Below are 25,467 nucleotides of genomic sequence, written 5' to 3' on the forward strand. Positions count from 1 at the left end.
CCATCGTAAGGAAGAAACTTCTTCACTTCCCCTCCTGTCTGGTTGAGGGGGGTGGGTGACAAAGGATCAAAATATTCACAAAAAATCCCAAAGGTGTGAAAAGCTCAGGGTGAGCAGTTTGAACCATTTTACTTCTACACTTAATTCACTTTAGTCCCTGTGTTGTTGCCTTCTCTCAGATAATCACATCCTCAAGCGTTATCAAGAACTAAGAAACATCTCCCCTCGCTTACTGAAGAATGTCCCACAGAACTGAAGGGTTCCTCTAAGACACACTTAAACACCCAAAGCAGAGGAGGGTCACCTCATCTCCCCACACCCCCAGAAGAATCCTTGTCCCATGGAAGATCTTCCCCAGACAAAGCACCCAGTAACAGAGCATCCAACACCCCCCCACCCCCAAAACTCCTTCCACCACAGACGCCCATCCAGGAGGCAGGTTTGGGGCAGAGAAAGATACTCTGCGCACCGCTGGCATGGCAGGCTTCTCCAACGCTCCCACAAAAGCTGGCCTTACCACGCGATCCGATGTTTCTATCAAGCGCACCAAGTGCAGCCTGATGTTCGTCGCAGGGAGGAGAGAGGTGGAAGTCTCACCCGAGTCATCCACATTCAATTAAAAGAAGAGAGCAGGAACACCTTGAATAATAGCATCCCTTTATTTGCTGACACCATTACAAAAACTGATTACATTAGCAACCAAAAAAAAAAGAAAAAAAAAGGAGTGTTTACTTGAGGTTGAAGTCAGAGGCAGCTAATCCCAAAAACGTAATTAAGTAAAACAGTGTACAACATCAGTATTAAAATGTTATATCCCATTGGTGACTTTACCACATTGGAGTTTTCTGAACAAGTTTTATTGAGCAAAATAAGATAAAAGATTACGTGTTTACTGTCTCTCCAGGAATGTAAAGGTCTAATTATCCAAACAGGTTTGGTTTTATTATAAAACTAAACTCTGGAGGTGTCTACAGAGTTGGGTTTTTTCTTTAAATCAGTAGTCTAACAAGGATTAGAAAAGACAAAACTCTGTTCAGTGTTTCTGACGAAGTAGAAAGGGTGAAAACATAAATAAGGCTTTAATTTGGCAAAATATAATACAATGCCTTCTGCTATCCTCAAATTAACGATTCCCCCGTGACTTCATTCTGCAAGAGAAACACAAAACGCCACATCAGCCGAGCAGTTTCCGTAGGGCAGCGTTCAAGCAAATCTGCCCCTGGCCAGCGCTTCAGCAGCTCACGCCAGACGCTTCGTTAGCATTGGCCCATGACGAAGCCCAGAGGAACAGGCTGGGGTGGTGGAGGCTGAGCAAGAACAACCTCCCGGAGCAGAGGCTGCACCTTCCCTCCCACGTGCACCCAGCCTGACCTACAAGACTGGGCTCACCCCACCCCTGTCACCAGCCCTTAAGACCAGCTCTGCTGCCCACCCTGTATTAGAAGCAGGAGCAGAAAAAAAAAAATCATCTAAATCAGAGGGGGGAAAAAAAAAGTCCCCATCCTCAGCAGATGAGAGGGAGCTCTGACTCTTCTCGTAGCGGCACATTCATGGCCAAAGCTGCTGCCTCCCATACCAAAGGGTTCACAACCTGCCTTCAGCCCCAGCTCACGAGCTGCATCGGCTTCCTGAGGGCATAGTGTCTCAAGTTTACCCGACCGTTAGCTAACTTTGGGTCACTGAAGAAGTTTACCAGCATGATGCAGCCATCCACAAAGGCTTACGTTTTCAAGTTGGCTGTACATTAAAATAAAAGCCTTGTTCGTGTGTCTATAATTGGATGAAGAGTTCATGCCAGACTGGTGCTTCAGATACTCATATCCCCGTGACCACAGCAAGCCATTGCTGCTAAGTCAGTGAAAGCCCAGTGGGTTACTTGATATCCTCCATCCCAAAGCAATCCGAGCACGGAAGAGCAGACATTTTGCTCGTGTAGCTGGGACAAAGGAAACAAGGCACAGGGAGAACAAAGCTTTGGGAAATCTGCTGTGTGAAGCGGCAGGTATTGGGAGGGAGGGACAAAGAGTTACGTGCCCAGAGAGGGACAGGACGACGTGAGAACTGAAGCATGGATCCAGAGAGGGACACATCTGGTGCCTGTTAGAAGTCCTGATGAATGGCACGTAGAAATTCTCAGATTTTGACACCTGACTTCAGGGTCCCGCCATCACAGACCAGTGTCCTTCCTAACAGCCACCCACCAGCTCAACTAGAAGCCATACCTACCTACTAGCTGGTAGTGTTCTCGTCCCTTTGACAGCATTTGGCTTACTGACACAAGCAGCTTCTTGAGATGACCTACATCCTGGTTAAGATTCACCGCCACATTTAGTCTTTTATCAGGCAATTCCTGGAAGAAGGAGGGGGGAAAAAAATCATTAAAAACTCATTTACAATCTAATTACCAAGAAAGCCTAGAATTAGATCCTCCACATAAAATTACAACTCCTTGCACAGATGGGAACAATTCTTATAAGTCAGAGGGTTGTGGCTACATTGAAAGAGAACATGGTTCAAAGTCAAGAAGCTGCTTCCCGATCCAGGGAGTTACCCTGCACACACTGAACGCCGGCGAGAGCACCGCTGACCTCCGGCTCCCACCCTCCCTGCCTTACTCCACTTACTGCTTCCAGAAATTGTCCTCCTAACCACGACCGATCCGACCTCAGAAGTTATTACCTCTCATCCGCACAAGCCCGGCTGAAAACCCCACGTGGATTTAAGCACAGTGACAGTGCACCCAGTGGGAGGGATGACTTCTGACCCCCGCAGCTGTAACAACAAGGCTGCTGGACCACCAAGGACTTGGTCTGTATGAAGATCTGTGGGATGGTGTCCTCAGCAGTACGTAATACCCAAGCAAAAGGTAGCTCCAGCTGTGAAACCATTTGAAACAGCTGGCTGGAGATCACACCTCTCCCCACCCACACCACAGCACCAGCAGCTCCAGTTCAGGCTCAGGACACGGGCTGCTGCCCACCAGCTGTCCCACAGGTTCACCCTCTGCGCCGAGCCCCGGGGAAATTCCTGCTTGCCAGTGACACCGGGACTTGGATGAGGACTTCAGAGCAGCCTAAGCACCAGTCAACACAGAGAAAAGGAAAGAGAAAGCTACCAAGAGCTAGAAAACTGGTTTCCCACACTGAGATGAAAATGCTGAGCTTGCTTTTTAGAACAAAAATAAGTGCACTTTTCTCCCCCCCCCCCCCCCCCCCCCCCAAGAGTTCAACAGTTTATTAATAGGGAAGTGTCACAACTCAAAATGGGCTCTTCCCCTCTTGCCTGCCCTCCTCCCCAAAGTCAGTCTCACTGAGCTAACAGCGCTGTAATACCTATTTTATCACCTTTATTGATTAGCTCCTCCAGAGACGTACAAAGAACTCCGCATCTAAAACACATTACTACTCCATATCCAGCTCATAATACAGGCGTGCAGATAACCTGTAGGAGAGCTTTCCCTTGCAATTTAACAGCTAAAAATAAGCAACTCTGCTTTGGTGTCAGCGATACAGAAGTACCCAATTCTCAACACGAGCGCAGAAGTGTTCGCAGGCACTCAGCATCGGCCAACTCCGCTCCAACTGCAAGCGGTTTTACTAACAGAATGAGACAGATGCATAATGCTGTTGTAAATCTCTCCCTAGAGTTTCAGGGAAATTAGAGTGAGTTCAGAGAAGGCCACTTGCCCAGCTCCCTTTGGCTGGAAACGCCGCTAGACTTGCTGTAAAGAGAAGCAGATAGTAAATCAAACTCAACCACCTGCACCATTACAGAAACTACTCTGGGCTCAGGCAAGAGAACAAAGCAATATATTGCAAAGCTCTTACTTGAGTGCAACTGGTAAACATTTTTATACCGTAAAAAATCATTGGGAATCTGTATTACGGTAGCCTTAACCTATTTTACCTTTATTAAAGTAGAAAATCAGGCCTGTCAAGACTGAGACTTTGCCTAGCAATCTCATACAGATTGATTAAAGTGGAAAGGCAAATGCAATTAGCATCCCGGCAAATGAATGAATCGCAGCGCTGACCGATAGTGCTGGCTATGAAAGTGCAGGTGCATTAGCGCAGAAACCATCATGAGCAGAAGCAACGAAGGAGCCTTTCAATTCCCTCTCTGCCCTCATCTCTGGGAAGAGCTCTTCTCTCCCTCATTTCCTTCCTCTCCTTTCCGTTCCCGTGGCTTCACCAATATCAGGCAGCGTTTACTCAGACACATCCCCAACCCTCGTGGGGCCAATCCTGACCAGCTACTGATGGATTTGGGCTCAACGCAGTCCTACTGCGGCTAACCCAGGCGTGCAAGGCTGCCGTATGCCGTCGTTGCTGTGCCCCAGCCCCACGCTCTCCACGACTCGGGTGAAAGCATGTCTTTGGGACACGGGGACGAAGAGAGGAAGAGGATGGTAGTGGGGAACCCCCCTGCGATCGCAGGCCCGGTACCTAAGACAAGCACTGAACCGACAGATTCCCTTCCACCATGCTTTGCACGTACGGCATTTCCAGTTTTCAATGACGGAGTGGTTTACATTGAGATTTGGAGGAAAAAAGCACATGAGATTTCATATAAGCCACAAAGTAAGTTTACTGCCTAAGCAAGCTGCTGAATATAAATGACTTCCTTAAAGCACACTAAAAGGCACCCTTCAGTCATCATCTAGTCCCATAAGTGACAAGGAAGCTGATTAGAAAAACCAAATGGTCTATTTTTAAATAGAATGAAAAGGAGTCTAAAGAAAACACGCAGAATGTGTTTGAGGGTTTGCGCAAGCATCATTTCTCAATTTTGTGGGTTGGTTCCAGTACCCAGAAGGAACAAATATGCTCATTTTAGAGCATGTGTTTTCAGGTCCTTTTTAAAAAAAAAAAAAAAAAGACACTGTTGCTAGGTGGAATTGGCTGGAAGACTTCCTTTTTTAATCTGAGAGCTATTTTAAGCTGGGTTTTTAGGCTTCTGGGGAGACAGCTTTTTTTTCCCCTCAAAAAAAAAGCAGCAAAAAGAGCTTGGGGAAGAAGATAAAGAGAATGTTCTAATTCCAGCCTCTGCCAATGGCTACCTGTCAAGACTGCTGCTTAGACAATTAACATATTTTTACTAATGAAGGCTTAATTGCAGGTTTATTAGGACTGTTTTTCCACACTCCTCTTCAGAATAAAGCAATGGATATTCTGGAGGAAACCTGGTTAGGGTTCCACAACGTGCCCACGCAGCTACAGCGGAGCAACGCAGGAGCCAGAGGGGTTACGCAAGGTAAGGCTAAAGCAATTAAATCAAACTAGCATACTGGGGCCACCACAGGGCACATCTAATGACACTGGGCTCAGGAGGGCTCGCCCGTGTCACCAGCCACGGCCGACGGCATCACTGTTCTGACACATCTAAGCCATAAAGGCACAGCAGAGGGTAAGGAGTTTGACTTTGGTTTGAGGAGGGTTTTTCTTCTCCAGCCTGCTGCAGGCAGAGACAGAGAGCACCCGATTGTCACCATCGCTGGCCGACACTGCAGGAGGGGGCTCAGCAGACCTACCATCCCTCCCTGGAAACCTGCTCATGGGGCTGGCACATCCGTGGTCTCGCAGGTACGGCTGCATCTCTGGCTCGGACACAGTGAGCCCACAACACAAGGGTCGGTCAGCATCCATGAGCGATCACTCTGGAAAAGCCATTTCATTTCTGCTAACGACTACAGAGGCAAAGGGTTTTCTACAGCACTCCTTAGAGGACTCCTAGCTTCCTCTCACAGCTGATGAAGCTACTTATTTTCAAGCAGCTAAAAGGAGTCGATATAAATTATTTGTCCTACCAGCAAGTGCTCCTCTCTCCCTCAAACGAGGGTGTTTCCTTCCTCTCTATCCATCAGAGGAAAACGGGTAATGAGTTCCATTGACACCACTGAGCTGTGTAAAACGTGCTGGGATCTGCTTTAGCCTTCCCCTTCCTAGCTGCCTTCTGGAAAGCTGTTCTGAAGCTATTTTGAAGCTGGTGTGAAAGCTCTTGCTTCCAGAGACAGAGAAGCCCAGTTACAAAGCCACGACTCAATCACTTTTACAAGTGGTGTCTTTTTAGGGCCAGCACTTGGAGTAGCAGCTACACAAGCAGTCCAGCAATCATCCGTGGGAACAGTAGCCCACAGGCTCAGGCAAGTCACCTGCAAGCGTGAAAACAGGCCACCCCAGACAGAGTCCACCCAATTCCAGACCCTGCAATGGCAATGCCGTTACTGGAGAATATAAAACCACCATCGATCCAGAGAGTTGCCCACCCACAGCACAAGGCAGTGCTCAAGTCTGTTGCTTACTGAAGCTCAGGCTAGTAAGATTTTGCTGCAGGATCACATCAAAGTCAGCATAAATTCCCAGGAGCCAGGACCAGCTGAAGTTGAATTCTGGCACCTACCAGTGCTAGGGACAGGCTCTTGTCCACAGCTTCAGAGGACCAGAAGGGTCAATGTTCAGGCAAGAGACATTCTCTCCCTTGGTGTTACAGGGCTCTCAAGACTGCCTTCTTTCTTTGGCATTACAGATGTCAGCAAGTGCCAACCCAACAGCTGGTAATTTAAGTTCATTTACTTATGAGCAGTTATTATTTACCAGTTATTTATTTTTAGCTTCTCTTCTTGAAGGGACAAGTCTGGGGATCTTCCCACTTTTGCCCAAACCAAACCAACAACCCACCGGAAGCCCAGATCTCATGTCCAGAATCCCTCCCCTTCCTCCGTGCAAATTTGAGCCATTGGGAAAGAGGTCACGATCCAGATGACAGCAGAACTCCCAATGCATCCTTGGGGTACAGCTCCAGGACACCACCCTGACAACTTGTAGGGCAGGAAGTTTTATCAAGCCTTAATTTACTATCAGCAGCACACATCCTGTTCCTTTGCTGGACCTCACTTCCCAAAGTCCATACTTTGCATGAGATTTGCATTGCCCCTGAGCACGGGCTCAAAAGAATCACTCACCGACTCTGTGCAAACATCGCTGTTTTCGATAACATTGGCATCCCCAACGACTTTTCCAATTTCTCTCTCAAGAGATGCCAAAGACTCCTGGGCCTGTAGGGGAAGAAAAGAAAAAAAAACAAAACCCACCACAAAACAGGGGAGACACAACAATTAGCAAACCCTCATCTCTCCAAGAGCACTAGAGACAAAGGAAATCACTGTTTGGGAGGAGATCTGTTTTATGCCAGATTTGCTCAGGGGACCAACACATTTGCCAAGATTGACATGTCTCCTTACAATCAGCATGTTGCATGTCAGTCTGCCTGCATTTCAGAGCAATTCTACAGGGAAGTTTTAGTAGTCTCATGTCAAGTTATTAGGTAAAAATTGCGCGGCAAAATTTTTTGTGCAAGAGTAGCAGTGCAGGCAGGTCTCCAAAAGCTTAATCGTAGATCTGTATTTATATAGAATATACCATGAACCACGGATATCACCGCAGCTCACTTCATATGTCAACACCCAACATAACTGCCCTGAGCAAAATCTTTTAAAACACATTATTACAGCAGGTCTCCTTCACCTTCTCACCTCCTGACAGTGCTTTGTGATTATCTGTCCCTGTCCCAGGACAGGGCTTGCCCCACCGACAGCTCTCCCCACTCCAGTCCCGCAAGAACGCGGCCCAGTTTCCTTCCTATGCGTCTCCCACTGAAGGAACAAGGTGTTACACAGTCTGGAGCCAGAGCTCAGCCACTCTGCAGGCTATTGCCTCCATTTATCAATTCTCCCGTGAGAGGTTCGTTTCTGGGGTGACAGACAGCACTGAGACCTCTCATGCTTAAAGATTTCCCACTCCAATCCATCTTGCAAGAGCGGCCGTTGAAGAAGAGCAGAGGTAATCCACCTGCTTGTCTCATCAAGCTTGCGTAGAGCTAAATTTAAAGATTTGCAGTCTCCTGGGTTACAGCCAATTTGTAGCCAAGTGCAAATGGGTAGATGGCTTGTAAACCAACTCATAACCCGCTACCATTTGAGACTGGATTTAAAAGCTTCAGGCCGTGGTGTGGGTGTAGGGCCGTGGGATGGGCTTTTTGTCAGGCTGGGTTTCTTTAAATAAAGAATTGTCAGCCCCAAGTCACCACTTGTTCCCATTGGCCTAAAAGTTATCATGAACAAGAGACTCTTTCAAGAAGGATAATTAAACAGAGCTGTTAGTTGCATTTTGATCATTTCAACAGACATGCAGGTATCTTGCATGAGCTCTTACACCCACAGTCTCAGTCACTTGGGGAACCAGTGAGTGGAATAAGACACCCCACCAGGCAGGCAGTCTGCTCAAGCTGCTCAAATCACCACGTTTTCCAGCACTGCAAAACTACAGATCTTGAGGGTTTCGATAATATTTAGATCTGCAACTGCTAAGGGTCTGCACTTACCTTAGGCAAGTCACCAGCTACCTTCTGTCTCTCATTTTGATCAACTTTGAGTTTTGATAATGTTTCGTTTAGCTGCGTTTTCAGCTGCAAAATAGTAACAAAAGAAAATCAGTTTCCTTCACACACACAGATTTTATCTGTCTGTCCTACGGATTAACCCAGTGCACACTGACTGCAAAGGGAGTAAGATTACAACAATTATTGCACACACTGGATTAGTCAACATGTATGATGAGGTTTACAAGGACAGTCAAGGAAAAGAGACTCCATCTGTAAAGATAAACATAAAGAATGGAAACTACAGAAGAAAAAAAAAAGCATGGTTGGCATCAGCTTGATTACAAGTGGTTTCAACTTTTAAACTATATTGCCAGTAGGAATATTAGCAATACTGTAAGTACGTAAGCCTCTCCCGCACTCTTATCACCAGTCAGCCCAGACTTCAACTTAATTCATGGCAAATATGCAAAAATGTAGATTGTCATCTTCCTAATTTAGGCTAAACAGTCACTTTACTGCTGAATAAACTAAAAAGCTCTACTTGTCATCTTAATAAAGCACCGCTCACTACAACTATGTTGACTTAACCAGCCTGTTAATGTCACATCAAGGCATGAATCACTGACAGGGGCGTATTAAGTTGTCAATTGTGTTTAGATTCAATCCAAAAAAAAGTGAAACTATTTCAGTCAAGAGGGATGAATACTTTGTGCTGGCTACCCTTAAACTACAGCCTTCCAAAGGATATAAACATTTTTTAAAGAATATTTCGATTGCTCTTCAACACAGCATACAGAACCAGCCACAGCACTTGAGGCTTGAGCCTCAAACAGGAGTGCTAACAAGAAGCTCGAGTGCCAATTCTGTTGGATTTGTGCCTCTGAAGTGCACTGTGCTAATGTTCACTATTCCTGCTGTCAATCTTCTTGGGAGCCAGCAGGGGATTAAAGAAGTGAACAATAGGCTACTCAGAGCCCTGAATTCTCACTGATTCCAAACCTACGGGTTGTATTTGTCTCACCCTTGGAAAGTTCCCCCTTTGGAGCACCTGGACTGGCAGATGCTGGTTTTCTACATTTTGGGGAAGTACTGTTGATGACCTCCACAGTTTCAGCTTCTCTCCTTGCTCAGCTTATGAATTAGTGGGAAACACATTTTGAAATCCCATCATTCCTGAGCCGTTTGCATGAAGGTAGTTGTTTACCACCTCCTCACGCTCCTACCAGCACAGCATCATCAGATTGCAGACTCGAGCTGCCCTAGCAGGGAGCTCAGCTTTTTAAGCTTTTGTTGTTACAGACATAATAGATTGTTGCCTCTTATATTCAAGAGGTTGGCGTTTACTGATTAACTCCAAGATATGCATTCAATTCCCATTTCCCTTGCTTTCAAAACCAGAGGCTTTGGTTGCTGAGGCAGGCTGCTAATCAATGCCGTACTAGACTTGCCAAGCATACTATTAAACTTAAGCAGAATGTTATTGTGGGTTTGTTTTGTTTTTGTTTTTTTTTTTTAAATCAACTATTTTAACCCAGTTACATTAGTGGCAGTACCCTGGTGAGTTCAGCAGCTCAGCCTGCAGTGACAGGTTGTTCCATCAACTACTCTAAATCCCACCAAAGACATGGTGACAGAGACAACCTTCCCCAATTCTGGCTCAAGAGTAAGAAAGCACCGTTCAAACACAAGCAGAAGAAGGACCTGACTGCTCCCGCAGCCTTAAAAAACACGTCACTGAAACAAATGAGAAGCGAAAGGACTCAAATGGGAAAACCATGCATCTTTGGGTCTAGGTCTGGCCTCAGTTAATCCAACTCCTTCTTGAGAAAAACCTGGTATAGGAGCATTATTGGCTGGAGAACATTGCTAGCCCAATACGCTGTAGCACAGTGCATGCACCAAGCCAGAACAGCTGTTCAGCCACATTGGGATGCCAGCTGCTGAATGGCTGGAAACATTGAATTCATCTAATATCGGGTTTGGCCAATTTCTGCACACACAGAGGAGAATGGAAAAGACTCTGCACAGTCAGAGCACAGGTACCACAGCTGCATCCCCAAAAACTTTGGGGGAGAGAGGGAAAAACCACAACACAAAACAAAACAGACAACCAGAGAATAATCCTCACGTCAAACCGATGAGAGCACAACTTCCGTTGCTCCAAGGACGTTATATTTGCTGTTGTGTATGTCTACACTGTAAAACATTGATTCTCAAGAAGTTTCAGGAATGAAAGTCTTATAGACTTTGGAAAAAGTCTTAAGAACCAGACATGCTATTGTTAGGAGCAGAGAAAGAGACAAATTGTAAAAGTCAGACTACATAAATGATTGCAATGGACAAAAATATCAAGCTGGAGAGGTTAGCAGAACAGACAGGATTTGAAATAAGTCTCCGCTTCATAAGTATGCTGGGAGCCTAGTTTGTGCCCAGCGGAGAACGAGCTTCTTACCAAATTTAACTCTTCATTCTGTCTTACTGCTTCAGAATATGAATCATCAAGTTTTTTCTGCAATTCAGTCAACAGATCTTTGAGCTGAAATGAAGTTTAGAGTTTTAGGATTTGTCTCCTTAGGATGCCCACTTTTCTTCTGCTCAGTTATTAGTGTGTCGCTCTACCCTAAGGTCACAAGCATATAAACTCCCCAGCCACAGGGGCTAAGCATTAGATTAGTTTGCCAGCCAACTGGTAACCAAAAGAAAAAGAACAGTTTGGTCAATTATGTTTACCTCTCTGACTTCTGAAACATAAGTAGATCGTTCTATTTCTGCCTTTTCTAGTTCACTTTCCAAATGTTCTCTTTCTTTTTTAAGCTAGAAACAGAAAAACAGAGTTAAAAACAGATGTTTTCAATGCTTTCTTGCAGTATTATTTTCTCAATTTATTATTAGCTATAAATTTCTATCAAATACTCCACGACATTTAGAGAGCATTTCAAATCCAGTGATTGCCCAGCACATATTTAAACTGTTGCATTTCAAAAAGATAACAAGAAAAAAGAATCAAGCCTAAGATCATCAACAAGCAGTAAACTGCTGAGTCTCACAAGGAAAGAGCCCCAGTGGGTGGGTGAGTACAGAAGTAAAAGCCAGGACAATTTCCAGTACCCAGCTTCTCTCCTCCTTAAAAACACCGGCCAAAAGGTTCAGTTTAAATGCAGCACAGACTGCACTACTTCCAGGAGAGAAGTCCTAGGAAGTTCAGACTTATAGCATAAGCCTAAATCATGTTTTAAGTAACAGAAAGCTTCAAAAGAAAAAACACCTGCACGTACAGTTTCAACTTCTTTGATTTCTTCCTTTAACCTCTCTACCTCGTGCTCCAAAGAAACGACCGAAGAACGCATCTGCAGTTTTCAAGAAAGAGAAATATATCCTTTAGTTGGGTTGGTCTAAGACAAACTCTCCATATGTACACAAGCTGGCTTCTACGATTTAAAAATATTAAGGATGAAATCACAGTGACTGAATAAAGATGCTTATGCAAATAATTCAATAGTCTGAGTCCCCATTTAACACCTTCCCTACCTTCTCCCAACCTAACAAGTTTGCTGATAGTTAGAGCCTACATACCTGAAAGATTTGGAATTTAAGGACTAGGTCAGTTGTACATTAGCCAGGGTAAGGGAAATATCTTTCCTAGAGAGGGAAGGCTGTATTATATGGAATCCACATATTCTATGTAGCCAAACCCAGCATATTTAGCCTTCTGAGAGGCTGCGTAAGTGCAGCAGATGTTAGCACATCTATAGTTGAAGATCTGACAGCCTTTTATAAGCCCCTTGAACAAGATGTTTATAAATCATCTGCTTGCTCCAGGCTCATACTCTGACACTCAAATTTACTAAGCAGAAGTACTTTAGAAATAATTTCTTTCAAAAAAAAAAAAAACCAACCATTTGGCCTACTTTAACTCTAGATTAGGAGGAAAAAAAAAAAAGGCTTTTTTCTTACCACTTTTGCTAGCAACAGAGCCCTCCTAAAAAGGAAAGCTTTGCAGGCAATTTCAAGTGTAATTAGTTGACCATAATGGTGAAGCACTATTTTAACAGCTTCCAAAAATTATTATGATTACATGATACTCAAATTTCAGCACAAAAAGCCTGTATCTGTTCACAAATGAACTTTGAAAAAAAAAAAAACAACCCAAGCGCTGAACAGAAATACAGTCCGAGTTGCCAGGCTCAGAAAAATATATATTCCTGGGCATATTAATGGGACACATGTACATTCCTGAATCTTTGGCTTCCTATCCCATCAGCATCCATATTACTACAGGTTATTTGGCTGCCTCCTGCACCACCTGCAAAGGACTGCAACACAGACTTGGCGTAATGGTCAAAGACCTTATACCTGCGTTATTCATTTGTTCTTGCTACTTTAAAGACACCAACAATTACTCCACTTTTCAGTTTTTTAAAATGAAAGATGTTCCTCAAAAAAAAATAAAAATCACTCTTAGCATGAAGCTAAGTATCAGAGCACCAAAAATATTGGTATAAGGAGGGATCATTCCCATTATACTGGTTGCAGACTTCACCTGTTTCATCCCCTAGTCACGCACACATCAAACCAGGCAGCCAGGGCTGTTCCACACCTGCCTTCGCAGCGCTCCAACACCCTCTGCAACTTCAAGCAGAAACTGCCTAGCTGCCGCAAAAAGTGGATCTTCAGAAATACCTGCTTAAGTTCCTTCTGTGATTCTTCAACTTTTATCTTCCATTTGCTTTCTTCCTCTTCCACACTCCTCTGTAGCCTTTGTAAAATCCCCTCCTAAGAAGAGAGCGGGGTTTGAAAGCTTACAGCAGAAGAAAGGCAGCTTGCAACATCACAAGGCGCAGGCGGCCGGGCATCCTGCTTACCGTCTCCGCCAGAACCGATTTGTATTTCTCACACTCCAGTTGCAGCAGTACGTGCATTTCCTCAGCCTCCTTCAACTTCTGCTCCATAGCCTGCCAAAGGAGAAGAGGGACCAGAAGAGTCACGTCTCAGCTGATAGAGTTCCATTATTTATCTCATTTCAACAAGCGTGACGGTATCATTCACATTGGCAGAGATGTCTTTCCAACCCTTGCAAAGACAACAGCAAGCGCCGTGTTCACCTATGACTCTCAATACTCAAACTTTACGTGAGTTACTGCAGTAACTCTGAGTCGCCTAAAAACGCAACCCAATTACATGAAAAAGGAAACAGGGATTTTGAATTTCATGAACGTTTTCACAACTCCACAAGGTGCTTTTCAAAGATGCAAACATCTACAAAACAATTTTCTCGTCACTTGTTTGCCAGTTTGAACTTCACAATCCAGAGCACAATTTGCAAGATTTATACTGGAAAAAATACACTATGCCACACACAAGGAAGCCGTCCACCGTTTGTGCCTACCTTGATATCTTCAGATCCTGAAGCCTCTTTCAAGTATTCTTTAGCCATCTTTTCAAACCCACATATCCACTCACTGTGACTCTGTTGGGAAACACATTTGGTTAAAGCTGAGAACAACCTCAATAAATCTATCTTCAGGACATTTGCCTTCCACTGTAGGCGTATGGAACAGCGTTTCAGTCCCCTAATTCCCCGGAGCCAGCACACAGAGGCTGACAGCAGTTGTTCAGCCAGTACCGCCGGGCTGACAGTCGGCGGGCAGCAATCCAGGAGTACGAGGTTACGAGCGAGAGACAGTTCACGAGGGCTTGGAAGTGCTGAAATACAACTGCGTGACAGATCTCCCTGCCGGTACTGGGGATCTACAAGGAGTATTTTGAGACTTAAGAGAATCTTTTCCAAAAGTCCCTGAGAAGTTAAAGCTGGCGTTTGCCACGTAATTCCAGGGACCTCACTAGGAAGCCTGCTTTATAATCTTACAGAAACAGTCTTTTTAATAGACTATTTCTAGTTCATCAGGAGACTAACTTTAGCACATTTGCAAATACTTTTAAATATGAATATTCAAAATCTCTAGACGTTACAAATTAAACACAGGCCCCAGTTTTCCAGCCTCACTTCACATCGTTCACACAATCTAAACCACAGGAACCCAGCGCGCTTCCCTTGCAAACAACTGAAAGACACCAAGAATCTAAAATTGGAAATTGGTGGTTTTACAAAAGGAACTTTGGGAACAAAACAAACCCTCCTGAACTGTATGAGCTGGCACTGAGGCAGCGCAGCCCCTCTGGAAAGGGGGGCCAGCTGTTATCCGCACAGTCGCCAGGGAAGATGGATCCCCACGGTGCCAGACAGTGAGCAAACACACAGCAGATCTTATCCGCCTGTGAAAATTTACTATCTGTTAGACACAAGGCAACACAGGCAGATAAAATAGATATCTGAGTAGGAAAAAAAAAAATAACGATAACTTTTTTCTGTTTTAACACTTTTCTTGAAGTAACCATCTGCAGCTTTGCCTCTTTGCTGCTGGCAAGCACAGGTATTACCAGAAGACACTCACGTCCCACTGCAAAATCCTTGGGGCAGAAGGGACTGCGAGGAAGCACTCCAGATTGCCCAGTGCAGCAGGACCCAAGGTCCCCAGCAGTAGGGTAAGAAAAGCCCCTTCTCTTACCATGTTAGAGGGAAGAGAGACTTTAGGGAACAGCTTCTGGAGTAGTTTGCGTGTCTCCACCTCGGCAGCTTCCAAATGCTGTTGCTTCTCCTAAACCAAGAGAAGGGGTCATGTGAAATTGGGCAACACGTTCCACAGACCTGGCAATAGCCTCTTCCATGCCTAGAGTAAATTATTTAACCCAGAAAGTAATTTTTTTAAGTGGGGAAGGCGTTACAGTCTCTAAAATTGCCAGTAAATTGCTGCAAAAATTGACACTGACTTGTTTCAGAATTTGGCCTTCGCATTTGGTCATGCTTAAGCTTTTATTTTCATTAAGTTCTCCTCCAATCTAGTCTGTTTGTACAGAAATTACATCATCATTCACTTGTTCCCAACTCAAACTACACTATGCTGAGTAACTGCATCCACAGATCACACCAACCCTGCCACTCAAGTTGAGCAATCTCAAAAACAAGAAGTTTGGTCAATCAACTTTTTTTTTTTAAAAAAATCCATACTTATTTTAAACAATTTGGAGGGGGAGGGAAGTCACCATAAATTAATGTCACCACATCAAAAATAAAGAATTAAAGTCAAAAGGAAACTTTGTGTTAATGCACATTTGAACCAGGCCAAGAAAGCAAGACTGTATCTTCTAAATATTCCTTTTAAGTACTTAAGAGGGAGACCTTTACATCCCCCTTCCCCAAGCTCGGATGCAATGGGAAATAATCACTAGAGCTGTGCAACAATCTCCAGGTTTTCTTTGTTGTTGCTCTGCGAATACAGATACACAGAGCCAAGGGCACCACAGATCCATCGTTCCATTTATTCAACATTAAAAACAGACCGGCCACAGGACATTTGCTTGCTGCGCTGGTGGCAGATCGGTTTACTTTAGCCATACGACACTCAGGCTCCCGTGTAAGTTTAAATGCAGAAAGCCTGAAATCCTGCACACAAGGCAGCTTTCAGCTAAAATCCTTCGCTAATATTTAGGCTTGGTTGTTGGGGTTTTTTTTCCTTTGACATTACTGTGCCTTGCTGCTCTGAGTTCCCCTGCTGCAAGAGATCGGTGGCATTAGTAGGTTGAGATTCAGAGACAGAAACGGACAGGAGACATTAGGTTGGGAAGTTGTGCTAAGTGTGTTAGTTTTCAGCAATTTAGGAACCACCAATAAGTGGCAAATGGCTGTTTGAGGAAGTCTTCGGACTGCAAGAGAAAGCAGGCAAGCGTTAGCACACAGCAAAAGCAAGTACACGACTTCTCTGAATGCGGGGCCGAGCAAAGAGCGGAGACATCTCTGAAACACAGACGCACAATCCCAAACCAGAGCTCATCTGCTTCTAGCTACCTGACTTGTGGTTTTATTTTGATGCCTTTTTTTAATTCTTCATAGTGACAATTAACACCAAATGATGCTCACAGCAAACACAAGCTCCTTTCAGAGCAATTCACGCCCCGCATCATTTTGAACATTGGCTCTGACGGGATCTGTCGAGCTTTATATGCTTTCAAGGCAGAAATTCACAGCTGTGGTGACATCGTTTTCCTGAGAAGTTCCCAAGTTTTTAAATAATAATTTAGTCCTAGTTCTTCACGGGTCCAATAATTTTATTCAAGCACAGCAAAAGCCCAGTAGATGAAAGCAGGTTGCTCACCAGCACAGTTTTTACTCTAGAGCTCCCCACAAAGAAAACAAAACACCACAACACCAACTCACGACAGCTCTAACAATTATGCAAACAGAAATCAAAAGTCAGCATGCCCACAAATTAAGGATAAAAAAAAATTAAAAGAAACCTAAAGACAACAGGAAGAAGCAGAGGTGAGAGTATATGAATGATCACTCAGAACAGACTATATTTAAATTGCAGTAAAAGTTAAATGCCTCCATTTCATTTAAAAAACCAGCTGCAGATCTGCTTCTAGCTTAACGCATTGTTTCTAGCGGTTAACATTACAACCTTGGCAGTCTTGTTCACTTTGTCCTGCAGCAATTTTTCAGTTGATGCCAATGCTTCCATTGCTTTCCAGTTTTTCTTCCGAAGTTCCTAATCATTTTTAGAAAGAATTATTTCAGTTCAGCCAATATTCAAAACTGTTTCCGCTTTTACTTCAGAGATATATTTTGCATTACATTCCACCATTTGCATTTAAATGCTGGTTACTGCAAGATGATTTTTTTTTGCCGGGTAAGATGACATACACTAGCAAAAACAAGTGTGATGTTCAAAGAGTTTGAATAAAAAAGGGGAAAAAAAATGCCAATTTCTGCCCAACCTGCCCCCCGTATCCAAAACTGATCCAAGTGTTACTGCAGAGCGTATCGCTACAGGGACCCCACACTTTGACTGCACTTGTAAGAAGAAAGAGGGAAGTTCTCAAAAGTAGTGAGGAACACAGACACCAAACCACAGATTACACAACAGTGTTAGGCATGTCGCGTTGCGGAACCCAGCATGGACCCCAGTATACATGGAGGCGTACACATTTATGTCCCTGATCTTGCAACCAGATCTAGCTGCGTAGATCCTTGGGCCTCAGCCCAAACCTACTACACCAAGGCTGATTTTAGAAACACAAAGCTCAGGGCCTTGGTTCACAGCATTTACCCACACAGCTCCTCTCCGCTGTGCGCAAAGAAAACTGGTTTGCTCACCAGCGCCCTCCTGGGAGGTTCTGGGGTTTCCACCAGTGGCGAGCACACCCCAGATCCACACGGAAACACCACCGTGCCGTGCTCCTGCATCTTTCTTGGCGAGGTCATCAAACGTGTACTCCACAAGATATCAACGTGCAAGCCGAGTTACGAGGCTGAGAGCTCTTGTAAAAAAGCCTCGCAGCTCTTATCTAGAAAGGATGGCAGGCCTTGTGGGGAGGAGATTATGGTGCTTGGGACTTAGATTTATTTTTTTTCCAACCCTCAGAACAATCTGCTCTCGCAAAGGGCTATTCTGAAAGGCTGGTTTTTGGTTGTTTTTTTAATTCACCACGCAAAGTGGCATCCAAATCCTAGCGTGTACCTATGCTAGTTTTACTTTACCACTTCCATTTGCCTGCTATCCTAAGGGCTGTTTCACAGGACATAAAAACAAGATTGGATGAAATTGTGATATGGAAAGCTGGGACCTACAGGCATGGTCTTTAGCAGCCAGATCTCTCCGTGCACCACAAAGGGTACTTAGACCTTGCAGTTCCCCAGGAAACAGGCACACATATGTTCTACCTTTCCAGCTCATCTGTCTTCTGAGAATACCCAGACACTTTCTCTCTACTTTACTTCAGCTCTTAAGCAACACTACTTGCTCAAAAGCTCACATTCTTAATATTTTCCTTGTGCATCTTCCCTCGTACTGTTCAACTTCTAAGCAATAAAGCTTATTGCACAGTATTCAGGCAATAGCCTTTATAGGCTATCAAGGAGAGATAGGGAGTTAAACCCCCTGTATTTTAACAACTTTCTTCCATATAAATTAAAAGATGCCATTCTGTTGCCCTGCACAGGTAATGTATTACAAGGAGGTAACTTCAGAGCTCCATGATAGAAGATACAATCTTTATTTCCACCCACAAACAATCCATATTGCACCATTAGCAGCTGCTGTAAAGGAAGGCTCACCGTCCTTCACCTCCTTCAGATCAGGATTAGTCCCTCTTCGGAACGGGAAGAGCCAGATCTGAGACCCCTGAAGGTAATTCCTCCTCCCATGTCCACGCACCAGGACCATAACTTGGTCAGAGCATCGCCGCCTCCATCCTCCCACCCTCCCTCTTCTTCCCTTGGCAAAGGCTGTGTTTCTGAGCAGGGCTAACAAGGCTTGAATCCAAATCTGAGAACTTGCTATGGGAAGCATCCCCAGCACGTCTCCTCCCTCTCCTCAAATCAGCAACTTGTCAAAGAGCTGACAAAACTTGGAGCCCTGGAGTAAGGTATGCTTAGTCCCTCCCAAGAAAAGAGGAGAGGAGTGTCCAGGGGACACAATATGGCAGACAACTGTCAGAAATATTCTGAGCAGAACACCCTAGGCGCTGGGGAGTGCTGTGCACATGGGCTTGGTTGTTCTTTGGGGTTTGGGGGTTTTTGGGGGGAGTGGGGGGGGAGTTTCCTTACATTGTTCTTTTTCCTCTGTTGCTCAAAAGCATTTCTCTGAGAGGCAAGCTCATTTTGAAGACTGGCGATTTCCTTCTCTTTCCCTGCAACCCTGAATTAGCAAAAAGAATCATAAACAAGTCAGGAGACATTTAAGAAGTTTCAGACGAAGCACTGACACCCTTTCATATACACTAACTTTCCTTCCCTTCCAGCAACACACTCTTTGAAAAGCTGCTCTCACTGACTTGGCAGTACCGCTCGCTTCCTACTGCTCTGTGAACCGCAGGGCTGCCAGAGCAAAGCCCATTGTAAAGCTGTTGTTTGCCTACAACACTCATCTGCACACATTTATCAAGGCCACAGAAAGGCAACGCATTAGATGAGGATGTCAGCCAGCCCACGCTAGTACAACACAGGCACTGCCTGCTGGATAGGAGCATTCTTTTTCAAGCATCTAGTTCACAATTTAAGTCATTTAACTTAAAAGAAAAATACTTCAGCCAGCCAAAAACACGTGACAGTGGCAATTTGTGTAGCACAGTATAAGCCGGCACGGCATTAGCTTCCACATAGTTCTTAAGCACACTTCAGCTCTACGTTATACCACACTTTTACCCCTGAGACTTTCCCTGGGAAAAGATTTCTACCAGATGATTTTATAATATGAACAACAACCCTCTACTAAGCTGAAGTTCCAAGAAAAAAGCCTGTCACTTCTGCTTGAAACACCAACATTTAACTCTTCAGACACACAGCTGAGCTGGCCTGCATTGTAAAATTAAATCAATCACGGCTTGCTTACATTGTGGGCACAACATACTGCAAGCACTCTCTGCAGAAGACTGCAGCTGAGGATTATCAGCATGAGCAGAATCTCAATGTTCAAGTTTTATTAGACAGTAAAGTGGGGTTTTTTACTGGCCACTTCTCACACACTGATACTGTACATTTGGCATTTATTTCATCTTTTAAATTTCCTGAGCAATAAGTGAAATGAAGCCCTTATCTATTGCGTTGAACTTTTCGCAGTACTCACACTTGCAGAAGCTCCTCACTTTGGACAGCCAGAGATGCCTACAAACAGATCAGAAATTCATTAGTAGCAGATCAGCAGAAGAGAGTGATGCAGAAGGCGTGACCTGCCTCGTTAACCAGGCATCGCTGCCACGCTCTTGGCCCTCGAGGGAGTCCTGTCCAGCCTCCTTTGGCCAGAAGAACCCTCGCTGTGATACAGCGTGTAAAGACAGGGGTGGAAAGCTAGACAAGAACACAGCAGGCCTATGAAAGAGCACAAGGCTGCAAACTCAACACAATAAAAGGAAGCAGAAACAGATATGCAAGAGCCAGAAAAGCTGGCTGACCTGATGCTGTCCCTGGATTTGCATGGTAGCAATACAGCTACTGGTTTTCTACATCATCCGTACAAGCTACCAGCACCCCCTTTGACTTCACTCAGTAACACTGCAATTGGAAGCTGTACCTGTTTGCAATTCTCCTGCTTTAATTCTTGAATTTGAACTTTAAAAGATTCGTTTTCCTTCTGCACATCCTGTTGAAAGAAAAAAGGCAATATATTCAGATGCATACATATATAAATTCACAATACATGTGCTCCTTACAACACAAGACGCTTCTATCAAAATTTCACCTGCAACTGTTTTACTTGGCTTGCAATTTCTCTCTCTTTTTCTTCCACTACAGCTTTCAACTTCTTCATTTGTTCTTCTTCCCCTTTCAACCTGCAGAAATGGTTTAGAAAGTAAGAAAAAAGGGCTAAAGTAAGAATTTAATGCTAAAAAGGGACAGCCACTCTAGCCGGGACAGTTTTCAGCAGAAGATAAAGATATTTCATATGCTATATATAATAATCTGCCAAAAGGAGAGCACATGCACGTGGAGAAGGAACCATTGCGCTATGGCTCCAAACCAAGAAAGCCAACAAAAATACATGCCAGCTGCCACAACACGTATTGCAAACACTTATCTGCTAAGAACCAGCCTGAGGCAAGCTAGCCCTTTCACACACCAAACACATTTAGTCACAGCTGACCTCAACAGCATTCGGAGCCAAAGTGGGAGAGAAGCAATTGATCACTTGAGCAAATCCTGCAAGCCAGGAGGCTGTGAAGGTGCTGGGGACAGTCTCCCAAAGGCGAGGATGCCTTAGGTACAGCATACTGGCTATATACAGGAGCTCTGCTGGGAGGGCAGCGCATTGCAAGAGCTGCATTGAAGACCGAGTCATTTTTGGCACAGTCTTATACAACCTTCCTCTGATTTGGAGCAGCCAGACAAAGCAGCATCAAAACAGAGGAAAGTCTGGCAGCATTTCTCCATAAAATAGGAGCTGAAGAATTGGCTATTGCATCTCAAACTGGAAATGGCAAACTGTATTTGTTCATTGCTTTTACCGACTCGGCCACAGGCACTTAAATCCACACTCTCTTAAACATGATAAACAGAAGGAGAAATTATCACTAGACACAAGAAGTAGCAGCAATTTCACTAGTTAGTAGAGCCCTGGGCGATCATTCACTTTCGCAAAGTGTATGAGCACTACTACTTAAGCACGCCAGGCAGGGACGCCAGACGCTTGCTATTATCCACGGCAGCAGACACGCTGGCTGGTGCACGTCCATCGGCACTAACAGCTTATTTTAGCAGAGCCCATAAAATTCTTGAAACCAATTCATACATTCCAATTTAAGATAAACGCCAGCACTGAATGCATATTATCAGCAGGCGCTTGAGAAATCGGTACTAAGCATACTCACAGGCTCTCCAGGTCCTGGACTTGGGGTGCAGCAGATACCTGAAAAACAAAGCAATTCCCAACTTCATTTTGATGGCACGGTAAAGCTTTCAAATTAACAGCAACTCTGCACATGAGTGGGGGCACCACGCAGCTTGCAAGATACTTGCCAAAGAAATACCAGAAATTTTGCATCGCACATTGCTCCAGGAATATCTGAACACATAACGGATTTTAGAAGCACAGCTTACACCAAGCATCCCAAACTTCACACCAGCCAATTTCTCTCCATTCCACCTTTCCCCTGGGATAAATACCTGTCTAGACATCCACCCAAAATAAGAATGCAACTCAGTTTCTCCCCTTTATCATCAACAAAAATCTAAACTGAGCTAGAATACCACCTTATTGGAAAAATTCTTCTGTTAAGCAACACCTGACTTCAAGGATGTCCAGCTGCCTGTTCTGAAGTCCAGTGCAGGAAATCAAAAGCCAAAATATTCCAGCCAGTTGTGACTTCTACAACAGGTAAAGGCAGGGAGGACTCACAGCAAAGCCTGACCGCTGCAAGAGGAGCTGTTACGTTCAGTTCCTCTATGACCACGGCCCTACAGAGACACTACTGCAGCCTGGCAAGGAGGTACCTACGACACCGCCATGATTCTGCCCATGAGCTTCAAAATTTTCAGACCGCTAAAGCTACTCATTAAGGACAGTATCATCCAAGTTAAAGAAAAGCTCTCAGAATTTGTTGTTATCTGTGTAACAACTGTTTCAATTTAACACAGTTGAACTAACAGGCTCTCTGCATTGTAGATTATCAGTTTAAAGTAGGCTTTAAAATAGCTCTGTAGGTTGAAGCCAATGCAAAGCCTTTGTGAGAGGCAGAAGATAAACAAAAATCTTCCGGTTCAACTGAGCAGCACTCCCAAACCACATCCACTGTCAGCCATACCTGTTGGAGCTGTTGCAGGTTCTGTTGTTCTAATTCCTGAACTTTACTGGTTAATTGTGCAATTGTATCTTTCTGACTCTTTAGGGGGGGAAAAAAAAAAATCGAGTTTAGAAGCGTAAATGTAACTTTTCCACAGCCAAAAATACTGTAGGAGAATTTATTTCCCTTTAGAATACCAAGGAAGCTTACCTGCAGCCATTCTCCTTTCTTAACAATCTCTTTCTCCTTCTCTTCCAATAAGGCCTCCATGGTTTTCACCTGCTTTTCCTTCCCCTTCAACCTGTACCATTATACACACACAGACACACAGCATAAACCCTTGCTCTTTTATCCATCTGAAAGAGAGACATCCTATGCTTTGCAGCACATAACAAAAGTAGCATATGTGATCAAAGGCACAAATAAGTCACCAACTAAAAATCATGTGCGAACACTTACACTTCAGCCCGGCTTAGCAGGAGATGCCCTTAATCAATGGTACTGCTCATTAAGCGAAAGCAGACAAATTCTGCACTGACCTACATATATACATTGCAGGGATTTCCCATACATGTGCTCTCCTCATCTAAAAAATGTCTCCAACTGGGGAGGGGGGAAGTATGAGGGACTGACGACCATGGTGACTCAATTTTCATTTATCCACCCAGCTACAGCACAGACGTTACCAAACTATGTTTGCCATAGAGGCTTGCCTACGTCCTTCCATCCTGACTTGAATTTTATCCCTTGCATGTTAATTTGGGCTGATGAAACCACGCAGCACTTCACCTGGTTTGCTGGCTCAGACAGGACCAGATATTTAATAAAGACACAAGTCTACTTAAGACCAGTATTAACAGCCCGGCTCACTTCATGTGAGGCACAGCCACCAGGCAAGAACATTTTAACCTAAAATAGACAGGAGCAGGAAAGCGAGGGGTGCACAGGGCACATCAGACATGTTAACAACTGTACTTACAGAGTCTGAAGGTCTTTGACTTGTGATGTAATCGACACCTAAAGAAAATAATCAGTACTTCAGTTCAATGCACATGGAAGAGACGTAAATGCTATAAACTGCTTTAGGGAGAATTACGGGAAAAAAGCCATTAGACATTACTAAAATAGGCACTATGTGTTACAGTTATGTAAGCATAAACATGTTTTTTTTTAAAAAATGGGAAAATAAATTATGAGAAGCCAAGTGTCTCCACTATTTACTTTCTCCACATTTCAAATGTGTCTTCCAGAGCAGAAAACAGTGCAAATGGGAACACAAGCTGGCCCACCGGAGCACCCTTCCGCCACAAGAGACAAAGGAAGAAGCAGACACCAATGACAACTACCACCTCGGTGGCAACTGCAACTCAAATTAGAGCTATCGTCCCCGGTCATTTAGACCTTTGCACAAGCAAGGGCTTTTTAGATGTCGGCACTCCCTTAAATTCCCATTCTAAGGCTGAACATGGATTGAAGAAACAAGATTTAGTGAGAATATTCCCTTTGAATTTTGTAGCAAAGCCTGACAGTGGCTATCTGTGTGGATACTGGCTGTCCAAAAAGCTCAGTCCTCTACTGCAACACAGCAGGAGTTTCCACATTCCCAAAAACCTCTATTCAGCTTGCAGGATACCACCAGCCGCATATACACCACCTTTGGAGCAAGCATCCCTCATATGCAGCTTTCCAGAGATGGCACCTCTAAACTGCATTTTGTTCTGGGCTCTGTGTCAGCTCCAGGGAAGGAAAAAACACACAAATAATTCCTACAGTTCCTGGGAATTTGCTTTGGAGGAAAAGCCCAAGATGCAAACACATTCTGTGAAGCTTTGCCTAAAAAGGACAAAACTTTAATGCTAAGGAAAGAAGAAAAGGGGGTGACATGTTGGAATGTAGCTAGAAAGACTGAAAAAAAGCACAGAGCAAACCAAACAACCCACATACCCCACAGAAACAAGCAAGCAGACTTCCTGACAGCACGATGGATTAAGCTGCCTGCAGAACGGGCTCCCTAAGGAAACGCAAGTTCCCGTTATTTTGGATGCTAGACAGCAAGCATGCCAAAAAAGCCAATACTCCTCCATTTCTGCATTCCTGATAGCTAGAGTAAAACTCAGTCTGCCAAGACAGGCTTTCTTTGGACACTGGAAAGAAAACAGACTCAGGTTTACCCAGAAACCAAATACTATTTGGGCCAGTAGTACTGTTCTAGCAACACAGAAAGGCCAACAAAAGGAGAAGCACCGTCAGCGCTTGAGATTTCTGAGGTGCCAGCCTCAAAGGATGGCCCAGGGTTTCATGTTTACTGCAGGGACAGTATGCAATATGCCCAGCCAGAGCTAATGCTACAATGCTTTAGGTTCTAGCAATTCTTGTCAAACTGCATACTAAAAGTCCAAAAAGCTTTGGAATGTGGTTTCTGAAGGACGGCAGTAGTGGTACTACATATTTACAGCTTTATAGCCAAGAATAGCATAGCTCTACCTTTAAAAAGTTCTGTTACCCAATGGCATTCACCAGTGAAAGAAAACACACTAGAACAGAAATGAGTGAGCAGCGCATCCACGGCAAGGCTGTTTCACACTTCTGGCACTAAGGTATTTTACCTGTTTTTCCATCTCAAGCTGGGAATTTCCTACTTCTTCTTTCAGAGCCTCTATTTCCTGTGTCAAAGCCTTTTCAATGACAAAACAGACAGTATTGGACAATGGAAACACAAAAACGCCACAGAAATGGATGCTACAAATTCATCACTAT

At 44.3% G+C, this 25,467-nt stretch overlaps 1 protein-coding gene across 14 annotated transcripts in view; it reads right to left on the reverse strand.

Annotated features, from left to right (window-relative positions):
• Positions 1-640: 640 nt before the first annotated feature.
• KTN1 (kinectin 1) overlaps positions 641-25,467 on the reverse strand; it is a 76,737-nt gene continuing 51,910 nt past the window's right edge. For 3 of the 14 annotated variants that reach the window (XM_054826535.1, XM_054826540.1, XM_054826536.1), the window contains 21 exons: positions 25,317-25,385; positions 23,690-23,727; positions 22,921-23,011; positions 22,732-22,809; positions 21,799-21,836; positions 20,673-20,763; positions 20,505-20,573; positions 20,061-20,098; positions 19,043-19,133; positions 16,896-16,982; positions 14,946-15,035; positions 13,766-13,846; positions 13,242-13,331; positions 13,060-13,152; positions 11,655-11,726; positions 11,110-11,193; positions 10,832-10,915; positions 8,380-8,463; positions 6,962-7,054; positions 2,227-2,350; positions 641-1,148 (listed from right to left, as the gene is read on the reverse strand). In XM_054826535.1, coding sequence (XP_054682510.1) covers positions 1,144-1,148; positions 2,227-2,350; positions 6,962-7,054; positions 8,380-8,463; positions 10,832-10,915; positions 11,110-11,193; positions 11,655-11,726; positions 13,060-13,152; positions 13,242-13,331; positions 13,766-13,846; positions 14,946-15,035; positions 16,896-16,982; positions 19,043-19,133; positions 20,061-20,098; positions 20,505-20,573; positions 20,673-20,763; positions 21,799-21,836; positions 22,732-22,809; positions 22,921-23,011; positions 23,690-23,727; positions 25,317-25,385 — 1,590 coding nt within the window. In that variant the 3' untranslated portion in view covers positions 641-1,143. The remainder of the gene's footprint in view (positions 1,149-2,226; positions 2,351-6,961; positions 7,055-8,379; positions 8,464-10,831; positions 10,916-11,109; positions 11,194-11,654; positions 11,727-13,059; positions 13,153-13,241; positions 13,332-13,765; positions 13,847-14,945; positions 15,036-16,895; positions 16,983-19,042; positions 19,134-20,060; positions 20,099-20,504; positions 20,574-20,672; positions 20,764-21,798; positions 21,837-22,731; positions 22,810-22,920; positions 23,012-23,689; positions 23,728-25,316; positions 25,386-25,467) is intronic. The other 11 variants (XM_054826544.1, XM_054826539.1, XM_054826543.1 and 8 more) reach the window with 8 other exon arrangements.

Source organism: Grus americana, chromosome 5 (genome assembly GCF_028858705.1).
Source record: "Grus americana isolate bGruAme1 chromosome 5, bGruAme1.mat, whole genome shotgun sequence".
NCBI lineage: Eukaryota > Metazoa > Chordata > Aves > Gruiformes > Gruidae > Grus > Grus americana.